Source organism: Leuresthes tenuis, unplaced genomic scaffold (assembly GCF_036924035.1).
Source record: "Leuresthes tenuis unplaced genomic scaffold, fLeuTen1.0.hap1 SCAF_2, whole genome shotgun sequence".
NCBI classification, from domain to species: domain Eukaryota; kingdom Metazoa; phylum Chordata; class Actinopteri; order Atheriniformes; family Atherinopsidae; genus Leuresthes; species Leuresthes tenuis.
Window position 1 is genome coordinate 26,895,442 of NW_027325356.1, and position 22,614 is coordinate 26,918,055.

Sequence of the window (22,614 nt, forward strand, 5' to 3'; positions counted from 1 at the left end):
GTTGGAGGGGTAAAGTTGACATCTTCAATGTAATGTAATGAATGTAATTTCTAAATTTTGTAGAGCTAACAAATGTTTTAGTTAAAATACCTGAGAGGGTGGTGGGATAAAAAAAATCAGATAACTGAATCAGACGTAACCTCATTTTCTTTAGGTGTGATCAAATCCTTTAAATTGTGTGAGTAATAATTCAATAGTAAACCAGTTTTGATCACCAAATGCTCTGAAATGTACAATCTTTTAGATTACATGACACATGGACATATGAATGATTTCTTTATTTGCCAAACAAGTACCAAAACAACACATAAAATAAAAGTCAATTTAAACAAAAAAGCCATTTTGTATCATAAAAAACTCAAATATATGACCATTTCATGTGGTTTGAAATCCATATATCTGTCTACAATAACACTGTGATATTTTGTGTACCTTGATGCCCTACTTACACACAAACTTTTTTTTTTTACAAAATTCATACTCGTATTTTCAGAATGAGCCATAAAAATGGTACAAGATCTGTTTTCTTTGTCATGTTTCATATACTTCCACATGGCTCCTGTTAACGATGAAGATAGCAGCTTCGTCTCCAAAAATAGAAACTGACAATAACTGCAAATACAGAGCATTGTTTTGCAAGACTTTCAGCCTCTTTTTAAGCAACCTTGATATCTGTGGTATTCTGTCACTCCCTGGCACGCTGAGTCATTCATTTTTCTTTTCTTCAATTGCCCTGTGGAAAAAACCCGGCTGCGTGCAGCAGCGATAGCACAGAGCCTGAGGCACCAGCGCATACAGGACATTGACCAGTAAGAAGACAAGCTGGCTGTCAGCTGGCACTCTGTAGGAGAATGGTGTCCGAGTGTGAAGAGATGCACCAATATGAGAGAACTGGGCCTGTAAAGTGAAGCAAGGAGGATAAAACTGGGGAAATGACTGATGTAGACACAAAAACATGATATGATATTTATGATATCTCCTGCTCTGATAGATTTGACATATTTCAAATAAATGGTGTGCTCTTGACTTAAGCTTTTTTCATTATTCCATCTTATAGATAACTGAAACAAAAACAATAAACAATTCATTACATACAAAAGTTAGATGATTGAATCACCCAGTTTGAATAAAGTATTTCATTAATTTCCCAGGAGGATCTGCTTTTATGCGTTTGTGGGTTTCCCAGAACTGTTCATACTTTATATAAAACTTTATGCTAAATGTATTATGTGTCTGAAAATGCATACCATTCTGATAAAATTAGATCAATTTTGAAGCTTGGGGTTTTGAACAGATCTATCTCTGCATTATTGTGTGAACCATTTCTGCAAAATGGATTTAACAGGTCACAGAGGAACAGTTAAAAGAAAACAACTGAAGGTCATTTAGGTAATTGGTTAAAGGTGAATTACTCCTTTAAGGACCCCTTAAATTCTGACGTAACCTTATCCTCAAATGTTTTTCAATCTAATCAACTCCTGCCAGTTATCTGTTCTTGGTAAGTCACTGAGAATGGACATGTTTCATTGAAACACAGTCAGCTGGAGCATCAGCTCTTCTATTTATAGCCTGAACAAACAGCTGACATTTAAGTGAATACCACCATTCCTCTTGGTCTGAAGTCAGCTTCTGCCCTTAGTCCCACTTGTGAGTGACGTGTCAGCCTGCAGCTCAAACACAATAGATGCTTTGTATGGTGGAGATGAGATTGGCGTACAAAGTGCTCCCGTCAATCTTTAGTTTCTATTTTTAGATGTAAATAGATGTCTCTATTCTGCTGGTTAACCCTATAGTTTCTTCATGTAGAACCACTGGTGACTGCTGAAGAAACTATAAAGTTTCTAAAGAGGAGAAAGTTGGAAAACAAGCAAGATGTAGTCACATGCCCGCTCTTCATCTAACAAAACTAATCTGAACCCTGATGTCGTGCGGGAATTCAAAAGATTTTGCACAGAAGTCTCTCCCATGGGAGACCTTTGTGTGACTTAAATTTTTTTTTTTAAATAATAATAATAATATATATATATATATATATATATATATATATATATATATATATATATATATATATATATATATATATATATATTTTAAATCACTGCACTATAGTGCACAACAAATATCACTTAGTTTCCTAGTTGAAATGGGAAAATAATTCTGTTGAAACAGCGATAAACTTTGGGAAGGCCCACATGAAAAGCTGATGGTCTGGCCCTTTTGAGCTGGACCAAAGGGGCCAGCTCTACATTCACAAACGTTTCTGATTGAGTGATGAAATGACACCCATCTGAGTTTTGGAGTTTTCCCATCATCAAACGCACTTTCAGAATATTTTGGTACAACCTCTGTAAGAGACTGAATACCAGCAGACAGGCAGCAACACTGCTTCTCCACCCAAAGTATGTATCCTTTTTGTGTCAGGAACTATTTTCAGGGCGCTAACATGTTCAGGTTACCTTCCACAAGAGTCTAGAGGTCAGTAAAGATCAAGCAACCCAGTCCACTGATTTTGTTGGGTTAGGACCTCAACACCTACATGATGCCCATATAGGCGACAAGAATAGCCAGCAGTACATACCTGTGCCAGTGCTCCTGAGTGTACAAGAGTGAGCTCTGGCATCCATTCACATCCTGGGACCAACAGCCCATACAGGGCAATGATATAGTATGGTCCACAATACAGCATGCTCACCAGCATCTGACAAATGTGGATATAGTTTACTGCTTCAGAAATGATGGTGATGACAGGTTTAGAATGACGTTTTTGGCATGTTTAATGTCACTGACTTACCTGAACTTTAGGATAGGCTGAGGGATCTTTCAGGTAAGGCTCATACTGCTGTATGTAGTCTTTACACCACTTGCTGGAACAGTCGAGAACAACCTCAAACACAAACAGAGCTACATTAGAATAACTGGCTCTACCTCTATGTGTGCATTGTGACATTTATCATCAAAGGGTTTCTTACCAGGCCTCTGAAGACACAGAATGCAAATGTTGGGATGAGGCAGATGATGAACAGTAAATCCAGAGGTCTGTGGAGCAAGTTCTTCCTCTGAGCCTCCTGAATGTTCTGACATACGATATTTTGAGCTAAAAACTATGCATCTTTTTTTCTGAATGATTTTTAACGCTTTTGAGCACATTAATGAAGAGGCACACACATGGAAATACAGAACATAACACACCCCCGTCCTTTATCACTTACCTCCATGGTATGATCTAATCTAGGCTTCGCATCTCCACTCAAAACCATTTTTTTACACAAATGTTATTTCTACAGTAATATAATATCACCGTTTGTACTTTGCTATTTCGTAAAAACATTAACAACATTAAATACATTTAAAATATTATTTACAGTCTTTCACAGATAGCACAGTTGTAGTTAGAATTGTCATACTAATGTAAATACATAGCTTTTCAGTGAAGCAACATATGCTTATATTTAAGAAAGAACACTTTTTGCAGTTGTAATAGCTTGGTCAAAGGGATACATTACAGTGGAAAAGTCTTTAGCCACCCCTCATTTCTTGACATATTGTTTCAAAGCAGCCAGACATTCTTGTAATCTTTTAAAGTGGTCTTGAGCTCCAGTTCTCCAGGATTTCTGAAGGTCTTTGAACGTTTTTCTTTGGACATTGGCTGCTTTTTCTCACATTTTCAGTCCAGTACGTCACTTGTACCTGACCATTTTTTCAGAGATGTATTTTTTGTTTGTTACACTACTTAGAATAGAATAGAACAGCCTTTATTGTCATTACATATATACAGTGCACACATATAACGAAAAGCTGATGCCACTCCCACTGGTGAAAATATGCGAAAACAAAAAATACAAAATACATTTAAAAAAAATACAAATCTTCACCAAAAAATTTAAAAATAAAATAAGAATAAGAATTAAAAATAATAATAATTTGAGGTACAGATTAATTTGAGAGCCACAATTAAAACCTTGTGACCCTTGTGACCAAAAACAGTGGCAGTAATAAATAGACCGTTGTATTGTTATTGCACATAGGAGCGATTTCAGTTATTGTGCAGTTTGTGTTTAGTGAGGCATTTATTGGCCGTGGTGGTTAATTGTGGTTATAGTTCTGGGAAAGAAGCTACCCCTCAACACTTCTTACACTACTTAACACTGACCAATTTAGTCAAACATTAGTGAGACACCTAAAGCAATAAACTAGTCTTGTATCTTTAGGACCTTTGTTACTAGCAGCTTGTCGTAAAGAGAATAATGTGCTCACATTTCTTTTGTTGCATCCACAGAAAATGTGAGGTGGCAGGCCTAACAATGTATCTAAAGCAGAGGAACAGTATCTAAAAACAATGTCAGTCCAGCTAAGAGTTAACACAGGACCTGGAACTTGAATCTGTTCCTTCAGTTGATCCATCTATAGTTTACCGAAGCCTCATCAAAAATGGCTTCTGTGGAAGGATGGCTGTCAAGAAGCTATTCTAAGAACGGGAAACAGGGAGAAAAGGCTAAGAATCAGACTGTGATGAATCCTCCCCAGAGGATTCCCCAAATGGCAGCCAACTTTCAAAGAAGAGCTTTTGAACGTTCTTCAAAAAGGCTGGAGAACTATTCCTGAAGACTACTTAAAAGAAGTTACATTGACACTTGTCTAAGAGGGATCAGGCTGCATTGAAGAACAAAGATCCCTGCATATATTCTCACTTTCTTGGAAATATTAAAGACGATGAGGGAACACAAGACTTTTGCACAATAGGGTACCTATACAAAATAAGGATTTATAGATGTTATGATGATCATATATTGACACATCTACTATTCTGCAGAAATCATCTCCTCATGATGAAGTAATGATGAGGCTGGACTGGTGGAGAGGCTTAAATATCTATTCATTGTGTTAAAAGCTACGCGACACACAGAAATTTTCAGCGATCTGCTGACGAGTCCAGTTGCTTACGGTTAACTGAGCATCATGTGTGAAGGGCTGACTGAAGATGCGGAAACATGTCCACACAGACACTGATACATAAGCCATGTGGAGGATAAAGAGAGAGCTCACTTGGGTCCCATATTTTCCTGGGAAAAGACACAACAAGATGATATATATCACTGTGGGAAAATGCTAAAAGTAGCAGTATCTAAGCTGTTCTTTTTTTATATATATACAAAGGAATGATGGACTATTGTCATGTTCTCAAGAGAACGGGGAGTGCTGGGACTAAGCTTGGACCAGCCTACTACATAAGCAGTCTAAAAGCATCACATTATTTTTAGTGTACTTACCCACAGCGTTCCCGAGAATGTAAACTATGGCGCGCATGAGAAAAGAACCCACCCAGTAGAGTCCAATTGCTCGGTAACTGTCCCTGTGCAAACCATGTTAAACAGCCATTGTCAGATGAACATAGATAGATAGATAGACAGATAGACAGACAGACAGACAGACAGACAGACAGACAGACAGACAGACAGACAGACAGACAGACAGACAGACAGACAGACAGACAGACAGACAGACAGACAGACAGACAGACAGACAGACAGACAGACAGACAGATAGATAGATAGATAGATAGACAGATAGATAGATAGATAGATAGATAGATAGATAGATAGATAGATAGATAGATAGATAGATAGATAGATCATACCCCCAAGTAATTGCAGCAATCATGAGCAGATACATGAGATAGTGCACACAGCCATCCCAGTAGGAGATCATGTGCCCATGTGCTGTATTAATATGTGGATCTGCCTAAAAAACACAGTTTACATTTATTAGTAAAACATTCGACAGAAAGTCAGGCCAATCACAAACTGGACACAGAGCACAGCACTTGCCTCCTTGAGGTAAAACGTCACAAATCCATCAATGATGTTGTCTTGCTCCAGTCCAATAATCAAATTCACCACACTAAGGAATGCATACACTGCAAACACTGCAGAGACACACACATTTAATCTATTTGATCTTAGCGACAAACTACAGCAAAAACTTTGAGTTTATGGCCAGGATTACACTTTTCTATCCAAGGTGGACAATTTACAGACATTAAACACTATGAATCAAAATAACTTACAAGATCATTGAACAACATATATTTTTCATTTCAAAGGTGGACAAAATGCGATTCCAACCAGGAACATGTGTTTGAGAATATATACCATAGAAAAGAGGGTCTACTGGAGCCTTTTTCTTCAGCATAAAACAGGATGAGATAGCCAGGATCAGGACTGTTGCACACCCAGCGAAGAAGAAAGCTTCAGCACTGAATGCAAAGTAAAAAATGAATATCTTTCACAAATATGATGGATAACTTTCAGATGTCACCAAATACTGGTGATTATCACCACAGGTATTTTGACCTTAGAGAGTTACAACAAAGTAGAACTATTGTCATACCTGTCGTTGTAAAGCAGTGAATTGAAGAAACAGCAGATAGGGATGGACGTCAAGGAGAAGACAAACGCCCCCGTTCCCGCAGACGCGCTCATTGTTGACCACGAGCTATTAATACAACAACAGAGAATTTAAAGTCTACCAGACGGAAAAATGGTCATGTTTAGTCGGACTTTTCAAGAAACGCTGGGAAAGTCACGCTGTATCTGACAAAGTATAACCTACAAACTTCCTCAACGGCTGTCTCATGCATGCTCTATCTTGTGGCTCTGGTATTTCTGGGTTACATTTCTTACCTATACACGCGCTCGCGCGTGCACACATCTGTTCATCCTCACCGAAAGACAAGGATGCGCGTTATTTTACTTCCCAGGCAATCTTCGTATGGTAGGTAAAATCCAAATTAGTTTATTTTCCATTATTATCGTCTATAACTGTTATTTAATAAAAAATACGGACACGACATCTAGCGGTTAACTGAAAAACGTTAAGAAACTAATAAATGTGACATATCCTCAGGGTCTCCTTAAATAGATCCGTTGGTCTTCATAAGAGGGTATAACTTCCCTCAAAAACTACTATCTGTTCAAATGCTTAGGTTTAATATTTATCAGGTCCCATTCATTCCAAGAGTAATTTCCAGGAGTAATTCAAAATCAAAGTTGTGGTCTTAGACAGATATAAGAGAGCCAATTTGAAAGACGAAGTAAATTATTGATATTTCATGTCATGATTAATATGTTGCCAAATCTTTATCTAAACGAATGTATTTACATACGTTCTTATTTCATTCTCAGGTTTAAGAGACTGCTCTGAAAATCCGGAAATTGCTAGTTTCTATAGAAAGACAGCTTTCTTTTCTTTTAACACAGCGTGTAATAATGATAAAGTGATAGAGTGATAACAGAGGCGTTTGTAAAATGACACTGTAATATTCCTAACCCAGTCTCTGGGTCGTTTTTTTGTTTATAAATATTTCTTTTAACTTTGTTGCTCAAATAATTCAACTGAGTGGTTTGGAGTTACTTTTTTTAGAAGAATATATTAAAAACAGTAACCTCGAAATGGGTAAATCAAACGTTAATTAAAATACTTGCTTGGGTAATTTTTTCAGTCACAACAACCTGAAGTAGTTTTTCATTCATTTATACAAATTGACAGCTTGATTTATATCTGCCTTATTTTGTTTATATCACCGTTTAAAATATATTTACGGCATTGTTCTCTATTGATTAAAAATGGAACAATAAAGTTTAAGTAGAAAAAAAAGTTGTTTTCGAGGAACTGCGCATGCGTGGCCTTTGGAGTCAGCAGCTTGCCATGGTCGGATCGAACATAGGGATCAGAAATCAAGATGTTTAATTAACTTTTCTTCAGCTGTAGAAAAAGTACAAAAACGATTCACTCAGTAGTTACTAAGTGACACATATTTAAAAGGCAGAACAATTATCGCATTTAGAGCGGCGTATTCTGCGCTGCCACCGCATATTGATAGGAAAACTATCAAGGAAATTTATCCAAGTGCTATACTTTTTAAACTTTTATGGAAATATAAAATCCATTACATTTTGAAATGTAGCCATGAACCCACAGTTAATATGCACAATGTGTGAATGGGCGTTTTTATGTCCGTAAATGTACGTTTTCTAAAACAAAACCTCTCTTTTTGATGTTTAAGAAAAATATTGAATTTATATTAAGACTACAACCTTATCAAAGATGCAAAGGCGGTTAAAACAGTCACTTTAACAACTTGATTTATTTTGGGTTATTTATTCTTACGCTTGGCCTGAACTTTTATTTTCATAATTATTTTTTTATTATTGTTATTTATTTGTATATGTATCTATTTACTTTTTTTTTTAGACTGCTCCTTCTTTGGTCGATACCTTTTTATCAAACCCCTCTGTTAACACAACTGCAGGTTGTGTTTTATGTAAAGGTTCGTAGCGATAATTGAACGTACCTTTGTTAATGTTATCTGTCAAAGTCTAAATAAAGTTTTCTTGTCCCGGAAAAAAAAATACCCTGAGCAATGGCGTCCTGCGGGATGGATACCACGTAAATAAATAGCAGCGCATTCGTAAACGCCGATACACTGTCGTGTCTTACTTTCGTTTTTGTTGTTGTTTTGGCCCCTTTTTTGTGGAAAGGGAGTAACAACGTTGTAGCGTGTCGTTATGGCGACCGGGAGCGGCGGTTGCGGCGGATTGGCGTCAAACCATGACGGCCAGGAGGCTACATCCAACTTGGTTCAGTGTGGAGCCGCAGCAGCTCTGTCTAACATGCAAGCCTCGGCTTCTACCCCGTCCGCCTCCCCGCCAGTCCTCGGCCTTCACCGGGAGCCGGTGTACAACTGGCAGGCGACGAAGAGCTCCCTTAAAGAGCGCTTCGCCTTCCTCTTCAACAACGAGCTACTCAGCGACGTCAGGTTCATAGTGGGGAAAGGCAGACAGGCCCAGAGAATACCAGCCCATAAATTCGTCCTGGCTGCTGGTAGTGCCGTCTTTGATGCCATGTTCAACGGAGGGATGGCCACGACGTCGACCGAAATAGAGCTCCCTGATGTGGAGCCGGCAGCCTTCCTCGCCCTGCTCAGGTAAATGGGATAGGTGATCTTCATGCGTTAATGTGAACATTTAGCTACCGGAGAGGCTACATTTAACAACACAGGCTGCACATTATTGCTTGTGATCCAAGTGCTGTATACTGCGGATCTTTGTTTTTTGGAAATCAACAGAAAACAACTCGACGATTAAGTAACTTGTCAAAGTTAGGAGCAACACTCCTAAATACTTTTAAATACTTAATACTTACAAAAACATTAGAATACATCATAACCTCTGCTTTTCTTTCTTTTTTGCTAATTCAACATACCAGGTGTCACAGATGTCTGGTAATGTGTGGAAATAAAGAGGTGCTGTCTAATGATTAACTTAATAAGACAAATAATTTTTCTAACATTAGAGTACATTTACAGATGGAGCAGATGCTTTTATCTAAAAGTACTTATTAATATTTAATTAATATCAGAGTTTTCCATTTTTCACAAGTGATGGCTAAAATTATTACAGAGCATAACTGTATACCAACCTGGATGCCGGACCATCCGTATTCCTTTGTTTCCTCCGTACAGGTTCCTGTATTCTGACGAGGTCCATATCGGTCCAGAGACTGTGATGACGACTCTGTATACAGCCAAGAAGTACGCTGTTCCTGCTCTGGAGGGTCACTGCGTGGAGTTCCTCACCAAGCACCTCAGAGCCGACAACGCGTTCATGCTTCTCACTCAGGTTAGCGCGGACTCCCCAGCTGTGTCATACATATGTGATGCATGTGTGTGAAATGCTCTTTTGGTCCACCGCCTTAAGTGCCTCCAGGTGCCATTAACAAAATTCATTAAGTTAGATATGTTTGAGAGTCTTCAACTCAATTTATGTTTCTCAGATCCTTGAAAACTGACGATTGTTGGCAACATCTCTTTGTGTTAGATCCTTCACACGACTGTACTGTGCGCAGTTCTCATTGGGTCTGCCTTTTAGTTTTTTTTGAAGAAAAAAAATCATTCCTCATGAACCGACGGGGCCTTTAATGCAGACAGGAGTAGAGAGTGTTTCAGTAACAGCTTGCTCTGATTTCCAGTCGCATTTTCTGGGGGTAAAAATAAATGTATTAACAGTTCAGTATTGCTCTCTCCATCAGCTGGAAGCGGCCTGAAAGCAACCCTTATTGTGCAAGATGAAGCCATATTTCTTTCTTTGTGTCCACAACAGATCATCTTCCCGTCACTGCGAGTAGGATTTTCATGTCGTTAGCTGGTCTATTTTTAGTTTCTGCTGCTGTTTGTTGGGGTTCAGTATTTGGTTTCGCTGCTGCCCTTTATTCCCTCAGTCTGCTGCATGACGTCAACACAATGAATTGATGCCTCTAAACCTCCTTCAGCAACCCATACTCTCAGCAGTGATTTCTTAACCATCCATGCTATTGCTTGCCTATTTATAGTTTCATAAACATTTTATGAAGCTTAAGAATATTTTTGCCTGAAACACAAATTTGGCTGAGATATATATTTCAGATGATTCTAGAGCACATGGTATGAAAGAATACTTGCATTATTTTTTCCAGTTAATTTTTTTCCCCACCCATTTTGTTTTGGAAATAATCCGACACACTGTTTATTATAAGGTGACGGTGTGTGTGTGTGTGTGTGTGTGTGCTTTTGTGCAGCTTTTCTCATTTGGTGCATGTTATGCGCGCAGTTTGAATGGCTAGAGTTAACTAATAAAGACTTTTCTGCACTTTTATTTTCAGGCGAGGTTATTTGATGAGCCTCAACTTGCCAGTCTGTGCTTAGACACCATAGACAAAAGCACTGGGGACGCAATAAACGCAGAGAGCTTTACAGATGTTGACCTTGGTATGCAAGTCTTTTTTACTCATCTAATTCATTAATTTAATCAGTTGATTTTGCAAGATTTCTCTTTTCTATAAAATGACTGTTCTGTATGTTTGCGTGTGCAGACACGTTATGTGCAGTGTTAGAAAGAGACACACTCAGCATCAGGGAAAACCGTCTATTCGAAGCGGTGGTACGCTGGTCAGAGGCCGAGTGTTACAGACAACAGCTTCCCCTGACCTTGGAGAACAAGCAGAAGGTTCTGGGGAAAGCCCTCCCGCTAATCCGCTTCCCTCTCATGACTGTTGAAGAGTTTGCTGCAGGTGAGTGTGTAACAAAAATTCGTTTGTACTTCAGACTGCAGTGATGCATGTTTTTAAACAGCATTCTGACCATTTCAGCCATTACTCAGCACAGTCATATTCCTGATGTGTCCATACAACTCAAACCCCAGAAACCAGTTTGATATTCTTTCTTGTGCAACAGGGCCTGCCCAGTCTGGAATATTGTTCGATCGGGAGGTGGTAAATCTGTTTTTACACTTTACAGTAAACCCCAAACCACGGGTCGACTACATTGACAGACCTCGCTGCTGCCTCAGGGGGGAGGAGTGCAGCATTAATAGATTCCAGCAGGTTGAGAGTCGATGGGGGTACAGTGGCACGAGCGACAGAATCAGGTGAGGGGACGGTTGTCAGATGTTGATCAGAGCAAAGGTGAAGGGTGGTTTTTGTAACGTCTTTCTGTCCATCTTTCTCCATCTATAGATTCAATGTTAACAGAAGAATATCCATAGTGGGGTTTGGCTTGTATGGTTCAATACATGGACCCACTGACTATCAGGTCAACATACAGGTAAGCGTGACATTAATGGTATTTTTCTCTCTGTAAATTATCATCAAGTACAAAGAGTCCTATGTTAAGATTATGTAGGCTGCTAATATTATGCTAATAATAAATGCTACAAATTTTACTGTAGCATTTTTTTTTCCAAATAGAAATGTGTTTTTTGCGATGCAGTTTTTTTAAACTGAAATACTCTGAAGTGTTTTGTTTAGTATTCACATGATTCCATGTGTGTAGCAGACTAAGCTGAGCTTAGGACTCCGTATGTGCAGTAATTTATTTATAGCAGTCAAAGCTGAGCTGAGGTGATAATTGTCCTTGAAGAAGAACACAGTTTTCCAACATTGGAAATATGCTTTCATGGCTCATTTCATGTTGGAATGTATTTGAATGTAAAGGTCACAGAGGATTACCCAGACTTCTCAGCAAATGCTTAATCTAAAGAGTGTCCTTGTCCAGGATCAGATTCCTGGGCCATTTGTTGTTGTTTTTTCTTTCTGTTTGTTTAAAGTCAGTCAGCTACAGTTACAGCTCGACTGTGCCATTTAACTGGACCACCATCCTTGTTCCAGTATACAGTGAATGTATCGGGAGCCAAAATTTATGTGCCACTGATGCATCTTTGAGCCGGCAAGGGAGGTAGTTACAGGAGCGAGATGGGCTCTGTGTGCAAGGGCAAGCCAGCGTCACAGAAGACGCGATTGTGACCAGCAACTCTGTGGTCACTCAGCTGATTCCACGATGCCAGCTTGTTGTGTGCTGAGCTACTGCTGTTCCACATGTGTGAATTCCCAAAGCACGACTGTAGGTTGACGGGAGCATCTTCTTTTTCGGTGCAAGCAGTGTGTGAAAAGGGTTATTGATTGAAGTTCATGTGACGCCACAGCACTGCTGAATGTGTGAGCCAACGTGAGGAGAGATTCTGCTGCTTCTAGCTTTTTTTGGGAGCGATAATTCCTCTGTAAGTACAGCTGAACTCACCGCATAGACGTTCTTTAAGTTACTGCAGTGGTGACTTTGTCAGGTGACGCTGCGGTTATGACATCAGGGATTAATTACAGCAGAGTCACTGTTCGGAAAAAGTTTTAAGCGGCCGTGAGTTGACGCATGGTCTTAATGGACTGATTCTTAGCCTCAGCCTGACAAAGAAACAGAAACATTTGTGAATCATTAACTTTATTGGGAATTTGGCATTATTGATATACATTTACACCTTACTACTACAAAAGGATCCATGAAATGTGAAGCCAACAACCCCCACAGTTCATCTTTGCCCTGTAACTTCTCCTGCATGTCACCACTTTACTGTCTGTCTGAACATGTTGGCACAATGAATCATATTAATAACACCAACAAACTCTTTAATTTACCAAACACAGAAAGACAAAATCAAACGGACTCAGCTTCAAATGGCAGCTGTGTTTAAAAGTAGTGGAATTTTGAAGTAGATTTTTTTTTTAATTTAGTTGTATCCTTTTTTTTTCTCTTAGATCTTAGAGAGCGACAAACGCATTACACTGGGACAGAATGACACAGGATTCAGCTGTGATGGCACAGCGCACACCTTCCGAGTGATGTTCAAAGAGCCCGTGGAAATCCTTCCCAGTGTCAGCTACACTGCATGTGCCACCTTAAAGGTTGGTCTGTCACTCACTAAATCTTAAAACCATTTGAAATTAAATGGATGAATATTACCTTTTATGTTTAGGATTCACTTCAGCTTCAACTTTTCAATTCAGGGTCCAGACTCGCATTATGGCACTAAAGGCTTAAAGAAAGTGACCCAGGAATCAGCAACGGGGACCAAGACGACATTTTTCTTTTTTAGCTCACCTGGAAATAACAACGGAACATCAGTGGAAGACGGGCAGATACCAGAGATCATCTACTACACATAAAATGAACTTGTTGCAACACAGGTACAGTGAACCAGGGAGACCTCAGACTACTGGGAGGACTGGCCAAGTAAAGATGGACATAGTGCCTCAGGATCCCCTGGAATAACGAATGTGTGTGTGTGTGTGTGTGTGTGCGCTGTATGTAAGACTTTGTGTATAAAGCAGTGGTGTACATGCATAATCAGGAATGTGGAAAGGCCTGTTGGAAAAATACAGCTGTGTTGGAAAAAGGAAAAAAAATCTTTTTAGGCGTAAATCTTATTTTCACTTGGAAATTACCCAAATACTGATGTCCTGTCTATGTTGTTCTAAACTGCCTGTTGCAGTTTATGCTACCCAAGTAAAGTTACAGAGACCGTTACCATCTGTCATCAATGCCAATTAATTTCGTCAGTTTGTGCTGATTCATTTATTGAAAGTATAATATTTGCATTTTTTTTATTGTGCACTGTTCTCATTTATTCAGCAAATGTACTTTTGTTTCTGTATTATGTAAAGGCTCCATGTCTGTTGTGTATTATTGTCAGTGGTACATGCTGTAACTTATGACTTCATGTTTGCTTAGCACTTAATTAAAATGTAAAGGAATCAAAGAAAAGAGTTGTTCTGGGACTGTTATGCTTAAATGACTGGGAAAATAGTTTATATTTAGCTTTTGACAATAAAAGGTGGTTTGACCAAAGTAACGTTGCTTCTTTTGATGAACTCCAGAGGAAGTTTAGTAAAGCTTTGGTGGATGCATTCCTCTTCCTGTCACTAGGTGGTGCCAGATACTCTGTTAATGCATATCTCAAGCAATTGTTAGACAATGGAGGGGGTGGGAGACAAAATGACTTTGAGGCATCCTATTTTCTTCTTCAGACCTTTAGTTTACCTAAATTTAGCAATCAGAGAGACAAATGAGCTTTCGGTTGAGCATAACCAAATAAGAATGTATGTATTTGGTAAAGTAACTAATACAACGGGAAAATTCTAAAGATTTAGCAGGAAATCGGCCGTTGGCTGGCTTATATCAACAGTGTTGATATGGAGGAGATTTTCTTTGGGCTTTGTGTACAGATAGCAGCTGAAGATCTGGTTTAAGTTAGTTCAGCAAATTATCTTGTCACTTAGAGGGAAAAAAGGATGTGGTGTCGTTTTAGCCCTCTGGTGTCCTCCCAAATCCTGGTTAAAATTTCATCAAAATATCCCGACAGATCTCTCCGTATCCTGTTAGTGAAAAGAAAAGTGCTGTTTACTGAATCCTGCATCTATTTCTTAAAATATGAAGTAGACTTAAATTGCATAAGCAGCACATTCATATGAGACAGGCAGTGGAAACAAGGCCTTTCTAGACAGCTGTGAGTGGGCTTTGATGAGGAGAGTGATCCACGAAGGCTGTCAGATGAGTCACCGAGACCTGAGAGCTTCTCCCGCTGACTGCCCACTTAGACAGCTTTTTAAAAGAGAAGGATCCAGGAGCATCGTTTTGAAGCAGAATTTCTTTCCCCACCCACCATATAAAACGCTTAAACGCCAGCAGGACAAATAGACAGACCTCTTACCTCACCTGTGTTGCATCGAGGTATTTCAGATCTGTCAAAATCAGGCTCTATGAAAGTCCCTTAGGAGGATGAAAGGGACAAAATTTCCACAGATAAACAGTTACATATGGAGCTTGTGCAGGAGAATAACTCAGTTATGTGAACAGTTTCCTAAAGTTATTAGATTACAAATCCATGACAGGGCTTTGTGACGCTCAGATGTGTGTGGTTGTGTGTGTGGGTGGCTGTATGGCAGCACAATGAGCTGTGTTTCACTGCATGAGCCTTCTACTTGAACACTGACAGCAGGGGAGAGGACTTATGCCTCTGCTGTTTTTTCACAGCATATGACTGCACAGAACTGGAGTGTTCACATCATAATGACTCAGAATCACATTATCACAAGCCTAGAAGAGAAAACACCCATTCTGCCTCTCAGTTATTTTTTACTCATGAGGACACGTTTTTTGGTTGAATAAGGTTCTGGTTCTGGTTTCTGTTCTATTATAAGCAGGTTTTTGAAAACAGAATGAAATGTTTTCATGTTAACCTGCATAACCAAAACACTCCAAAAACCCAATTATAACGAAGATATTGGTGCACATGTTAATACAGTCAGTAATCTGACAGCCTAAATTAAACTAACTCAGAAGCGAAAGGCTTAGTTTCTCTAAAAGGTGTTTGTTTGTTTATAGCGTACTTTCTATTGCTGCATATTGGAATAATATATAAAACTGTTCACTGTTTCTCTTCAATCCTGAGGGAGGAGGTGGAGGAGGTGGAGGACTACAGATACTTATTTTTTCTCAACTGGAAATGCAACACTGAGGCTGTCCACAGGAAAGGACATAGCAGATTGTACTTCTTCAGGAAACTTAGGTCATACACAACACTGCCTAACTCTGCATAACATAGTGATCAAACAACATCATCAATAACAGCATCAATAACTCTTCACTGTGACCAATGACTAATGACTTACAACTGTTTAAATTCTTTATTTTGTGAAAAATCGTTCTCCGTTTTGGGATTAATGCAGTTAAATACGACCGCTGTGATAGGCTCCAGCCCCCCGCGACCCGACCGACGGATTAAGCGGGTATAGAAAATGGATGGATGGATGCAGTTAAATACAGTTGAACAAAAAATTGAACTTTTGTTGCTGTTGTTCTTTTTCAACTAAAAGTTGCCACACTCATGGAACAAAGTCCAAATAAAAAAATTCAGAGGGAATACCCTTAAGGTGCCATGTTCTGTTCCAGTGGAAAAACAACATTTTGTTAATATGATGGGAATAGGTCAGCACTTTGCTTTGTCTTTTGTCTCACCACTAGAGGCTCCATCCATCCATCTATCTATTTTCTATGCCCACTTAATTATGTTCAGAGTCGCGGGGACCGGGGGGGCTGAAGCCTATTCCAGCTGCCATTGGGTAAGAGGCAGGGTACGCCATGTGGTCGCAAATTCATCGCAGGACCACAACTAGAATGTTTCTGATTCAAATGTCAGCTCGGGCCTTTTTGTGTGGAGTCTGCAAGTTCTTTCTATGCTTGTGTGGGTTTTCTTTGGGTACTTCATATTATCTGTCCAAAAACATGCATTATAGGTTGATTTGTTGTTCTAAATTAACCCAAGGAGCAATAAAATAATTCTAGCCCAAATGTTTATAGGATATAAGACACATATCTTTATGTGGTCTGGTCAAAAAGAATCCACAAATCCTTGAGGTTTATTTTCTAATCTTGTATTGAATGTATTCTAATGCTTGAAATTAACCACCCATGTATTTGCATGTATGCATTTGTTCTTTTGATACCCCCTAAAACATGAAATAAAATGCTCTGAGTGAGTATCTTGAAGAGGATGCATATGCGTGCCTAAGTGACAATGTAAAGCTCGGGAGAGTGGAAACCTTAATATGAAGTTTAAACAATAAATGCTGATGCCGAGCAAGAGCAGTGCTTTGTTTTTTTCCTTGATTTGAAACATTACTGACATGGGTTAAATGGAAATATTGCACTAACCTGACCTGTGCTCGCTTTTTATTTTGATGCGCAAAACAACAAGAACACCAAATTTGTCAAAACTTGTTCCTTCTTTACCTAAAGTGCTACTCAACAGTCAACAAAAAATATGCCAAGGTGTTACACTTGTTGCATCGGGCTTGTTTTCCAAAGCTGTTGAAAAGTGAGATCATTTAAGGCGATTTATCAGATTTAATGCTGCTCTTATAACAAGATACAGAGAGCTTTTTTCACAAGCACTCCTAAGAGCCACAAACAAACTTTGATGGAAAATATTTGTGGAGTTCCTTTCAAAATCTAGCAATGCAATCAAATTCAAGGCTTCATTCAGTCATACTCTATACTGAATGCTCTTTTTTGCAGATCAGGTTTTTCATATCTTCTTTTTATAAGTTGCTCCTATACACTGAATTTAGTTTATCCAAAATTGTGCTCATGCTGGAATTCAGTTTCAGTGTGCAACCTATATTCTAATTTGCCAGCATGATTTATCTTAGCACTTACATTTATTCAAATGTTCTATTCTGATTGTTAGCATGACACATCCTCTGTGGCTGTAATTCATTTGAATACATTCATACAGAATGTTCTGGTGTGAGATCCAGCTCTGGATGTGTGTCGACATTGCTTCACAGCAACACGAGCCTACAGGGATGGGTAAGGGTGTTTATTAGAGTGCATGTGTGTCCCTACTTGTCCAGCTGGTGGAGGTTATGCAATCTGGATCCTGATGATGTAAGACAGTTGGATAATTAATTACAATGCACACAGGCCTGTGTCTCTGAATCACTAGCAGTTTAGGTTGTTCACGTCAACTGAAACTGCTAATTTGTGACTTCTCTTTGGAAGTAGTAGAGTATCCGAGTGGTTTTCTTTTCTGATCCATATAAAGTAAAAACATTCCAGACAGACAGTCTTCGTTTTTGCTAAAAATCTGATGTAACCCATCCAGGCAAAATCTAAAATTTATCTAAAACCTGGATGTTTTCTGGAGAACTTAAAACTGTCCACCAAAACTTTATAGTTCTTACCCTTTGAGGAAAGATTAGATAAAAAAGTATTTGAGAAGATAAACCTTCGGCTTTTCTTTTAAGATACAAAAATCAGTGATTTGTAATGACAATAATCAGAGTTCACACCATAATCCAACAAAATGGAAAAATCTGACCCGACAGTAACTGAAAAGAAATATATATATATGACAGTTATTTCGACAAAAAGGACACACTTGATAATTATTGCATGATACTTTTGTCTCAACATTAAAAATGATCTACTTGCATCAATAGGAAAGCTAATGGAGGGATTTCTACACAGGCCCTCTACTGGGACCACTTCATCCACACGCCCCCCTGGAGCACAGTTTATTTACTCCTTGCTCTGTGACAGTCGGCTAACTTCCCACGGAGTTTGCTACTGCTAGTTTTGTGCAACGTGGCAGGATATTTATCAAATTTTGATAACATGAATGACGACTTTGAGTAAGATGGACGTTCTTACCGGAGTGAATGAGCTGTGTTGTAGCCATGAGTGTCGATGAATTCTTCCCAGTAGAAGTGTGTGTAGAAATCCCTCCGTTAGCTCTCCTATAGCTGCAAGTAGCCACATAACAGTAGCTATGTGCTAACAGAGTAATAGTACGCGTTTGTTCATTCATTCTTCTTAAAGTATTGGTGAAATAAAGACAGATAATGCCTTATTTAGAGACCGCATCGTCCCTGCCCCGTTCACTCCATTATATGGATCGCAAGTTATCTAAATAGCTTCCAAAGGACGCCAACTTTCGCCAAACTGCTCTCGGTGAGTAGATAAACGCAATAATAACGAAATAAGGTCTAGGTTTAAAAGTACCGGAGTTCCCCTTTAAATAGGTTAAAGAGGGTATGAAAAGATATCTCGCCACATCAAATTTTTGTCTAAACACAAGCGTTGATAACCTTAAAACTTTGTTCTTCTGATTTGTTTGGAAGTATGCTGACCTTTGTTATGCACATTCCTAGACTTGAAACTCCCCTACAGCTGCGGGTGCCTCAGTGACAGCAGGCCATGAGTTTGGTTTCCACCCCCACACCACACCTTTTTGCTTTTTGGTCACATTACATTTTTGTTGGCTGTTGTTGTCTTTATGGCCTCTTCAAAATGACAATAAAGTCATGTGTATGGCTATAAATCCTCACACCGAGATTTGTTTTTATGACAGTGGTGTGACATCACACAACTGTAGGGGAAACCAAAGAGCAAAAAAAAAGCCAAATTCTATAAGGACATCTTCCTACACAATTAGGCTCTTTACCACAGCAGATATTTTGAATTCTGACAACAGAAAACAGACGCGTCATTATAAACATTGATCGAGTCCCGATGCTGTGATAGTGAGCAATAACGAAAACGAGGTCGCTGAAAAAGTGATTTTAACTGATAACTTCATTCTGTGACCAAAATCTCTTGTGGTTAAATTTGACCCCTTTGGTGAGTTGTTTCAGTATGGGATAAATGGACAATCAAAAGCTTAAAAAAACTAACACAAACAGCACCCTGCTGTTTCAGCAGGTGATTTATTCTATGTAAAGAAAACCTATGCTTGTGCCCTTTCAGTGTGACTGCCATTAATATTCAAAAATGTAAATGTTTTGCAGTGAATCGATGAGGTGCCCCACAGGGTGTCAACTCTCATCATCTTGATGTATAATTACTGGCTTGTTGGCAGGAAGCACAGAGCAGCCTGAAGAGGGAGGAGAAATGTTCCCATTTCATACAGTACTGTATTGTACAGTACTCCTTATGAAAAATAATTATAATGATACAAAAAAACCTTCAGTTTAAAGATTCTCAGTTCAGTGTATTCAGGGGACGTGTCAACCTGTTCATGGGGCAACATTTTGGTTAGGATGATAGCGATTGACTGAAAAGTGGAGGTGAAAGACCCAATGGCTTTTACATTTTCTGAAGCAACAGAAATGTTGGAGTTTAACAACAACCAGTAAATGTCTGGGGACTGAGGAGACCAGCTGGGAATGGAACGTTATCCCATTCTTCACTGATACAGGAGTCCAGCTGCTCAACAACATTTGGGTTTTCTATGTTTCATTTTTACGACCATAGAACAAGTTTTTCACCTTACCTTAGTCCATTTTAAACTGCCTGTGGCCCAAAGACGACGGTAACATATCTGGAAGTGTTCCTGAGCTCATGCAGCAATTTCTCAGTGCTGCCTGAGGGCTTGAAGATCATCCTTTTTTTCTTTTTGTAGATGTGTTGCTGCCATCAAATCCAAGATGAGCAAGTATTGTATTTTCTAATGGAATAGTAATATGTCTCACTTTTTAACATTTTAAATGTTTTGAGTGCTCTATTGTCCCAACTTTTTTAAAAATTTAGTTATAAAAAGAAAATATTTGTTAATGAATTTCATGCATATTTTATTGAGGATTCTGCTCAGATTGCTCATAAAGCTTATAGATAGTTCAACACAGTGGCAGTGCATAAAAAGTACATACCTAATTGTTAAATGATGCAAAACCAGCAGAAAAATCAGATATGTAGACATGCTAAGTCTGGACTTTGCTTAAGAGATAAGATCATTCCTCTACCAACGTAAGGTTTTGTGAAGTACTGTAAAATTGGGGTTTTCTGCTTGACTCATACTGTTTTATAAAGGAGGCCCAAGGGTTTTTCTTCTCCCACTGTTTTGCATCATCATGAAATATTAGTACCGTGCCTATTGCCTTGTTATGCATAACTCAAGCAAAGAAGGAGCAACTGACATGCACTGCACCACTTTGATTATTCTGCTGACCAGTGAGAGCAATTAGAGGGGGCTGAGGGGGCTTAAAGAGATGGGGTTTTTGTTTTGTTTATTTTGGCCAACAAAGCAAGTAAATTAGTTCTTGTACAAAGCCTAAATAAAAGTCCCATTTCACTCAATTTACCTTTTTCAAGGTAAAACGAGGTGCAATGCCTATTTCACAAAAAGGAAACATATGTAAGGTAGAAGCATTAATTAGGAATATGAAAAAAAATTATCTGAACTATTCTTCACCCACAGAGTATTCCACAGGCCTCGCGACTTGTCCCAGTGGCGTCACCACCAGATGTAATCGGACTAACAAGCTTCCCTCAGCAGCAAAGTCCACTGTCTTTACATGGATGACCTGAGCAGCTGCATGATTAACTTATAAACTGTTCAGTTGGATGAGCAGAGGACAAACTGTTGGCAAACCCTAACTACATCTGTAATTTTAGGACCCATTTTTAATTCATAAATAAGTGAGTGACTGAGTTCCCTGGTTACTATCTACACGTGTGTGTTCATGTGACAAGATAAAATTTTTGTTATATGTACTGAACAAAGCTGGGAGCATGCATTTCAACAGAAAAAGCCGAGCAAGAGTACACCGCCATTCATTCTTGTCACATGCTACATAAACACTCTGTACTGTCTGCTGGGGGATGGCTCGCCTGGGCTAACCTTAGCCCCTGCACTCTGCAACACCAGATGTAGGTCGCAGAGTGCCGCAGGGGCTGGGGGATGCAGTGCCTGTGTGTGTTTGCGTGTGATGGTGGGGAGGTTGGAGTGCACTGTGCACACAAATGTATGTTTGTTTGCAAGAGAGAGGGATGGAGAAGAGGGATGATGGTAGTGGATGAGTTCATCACCAAGGACATGGCCCCCAGCACACTGTCTCCGTTGCTGTCACATTGCATCGTCACAAACAGGCCACATGAAGAATGACAACCCGGCAGACCAGCCCTAGTGTGCTCTCTCCCTTGATTTTCTTCTCTTATTCCCTCCTCTTACAATGCACTCGCATCTCGTTAATTAAAATATAGCAGGTGATGGATTTGATTAAAGGCAACACTGAAAAGGTTCATGAGCTCCTCTTGCGTGCAGTTGAATAAATCCTTAACAAGAATGGTGTTGTGAAGCTTTTTCTTCACGTAGCAAAATCATATAAATCCAACAGCTTTACGCTCCATTCATGAGACTACAATAAATGAGGAAGAGATAGTCAATGCTCCGTGGCTCCCAAAGGACCAGATTAAGAGGTTAAAATCTAGAGTAGTCTTTATAGCTGTGTGAACTTCATACATGGTTTAGTTGCTGACAATTTCAGAAGGATGTCAATTCATCTTACTCTGACAGTTGTTCACATGTGAAAAGTTCATTTCTGACTTTTACCAAATGTATCTGTACTCACAAAGAAAGAGACACAATAGAAAGTCTGCAGCCCATCTGCCTGCTTTGTGAAGACATAATAGCAGTGTTGTGAGCTGAATGTCAAACTTAAGCGAAAGGTCAAACTAACTGTAGAGCTAGAGAAGGGGATTGTCCAAGCGAAGGCAATTTCATTTTTCGGGGGAACATGAACCACTTTGTATGGCAATTCATCAAAGTAGTTAATCCCAAAACAACAAATAGCAACATAAAAGTAACAGAGGAAAAGTCCGGGAATCACCTAAATGTGTAGGCCCCATCCTCAGGACTATGTGCTAACATTACTTCAGCTGACCCTGATGAGAAAAGCTTGACATATTGGAAAAAT

The 22,614-nt window shown here is 39.1% G+C and overlaps 2 protein-coding genes across 3 annotated transcripts; one reads left to right on the top strand and one right to left on the bottom strand.

Annotated features, from left to right (window-relative positions):
- Positions 1-117: 117 nt before the first annotated feature.
- LOC140302457 (transmembrane 6 superfamily member 1-like) lies at positions 118-6,643 on the bottom strand. Its single transcript, XM_072381279.1, has 10 exons — positions 6,388-6,643; positions 6,150-6,253; positions 5,822-5,923; positions 5,636-5,735; positions 5,268-5,350; positions 4,942-5,060; positions 2,970-3,074; positions 2,792-2,884; positions 2,579-2,698; positions 118-897 (listed from the first exon to the last, which is right to left on the bottom strand). The coding sequence occupies exons 1-10, from the start codon at positions 6,477-6,479 to the stop codon at positions 706-708; spliced, it is 1,110 nt and encodes a 369-aa protein (XP_072237380.1). The 5' UTR covers positions 6,480-6,643; the 3' UTR covers positions 118-705.
- A 1,765-nt stretch (positions 6,644-8,408) lies between these two features.
- LOC140302103 (BTB/POZ domain-containing protein 1-like) lies at positions 8,409-14,210 on the top strand. 2 transcript variants are annotated; one of them, XM_072380873.1, is made up of 8 exons: positions 8,409-8,983; positions 9,521-9,677; positions 10,696-10,801; positions 10,906-11,103; positions 11,267-11,459; positions 11,548-11,635; positions 13,117-13,263; positions 13,366-14,210. In XM_072380873.1, the coding sequence occupies exons 1-8, from the start codon at positions 8,565-8,567 to the stop codon at positions 13,522-13,524; spliced, it is 1,467 nt and encodes a 488-aa protein (XP_072236974.1). In that variant the 5' UTR covers positions 8,409-8,564; the 3' UTR covers positions 13,525-14,210. The 2 variants fall into 2 exon arrangements, with proteins under 2 accessions (XP_072236974.1, XP_072236975.1); XM_072380874.1 differs by having other exon boundaries at positions 11,330-11,459.
- The last annotated feature ends 8,404 nt before the right edge of the window (positions 14,211-22,614 follow it).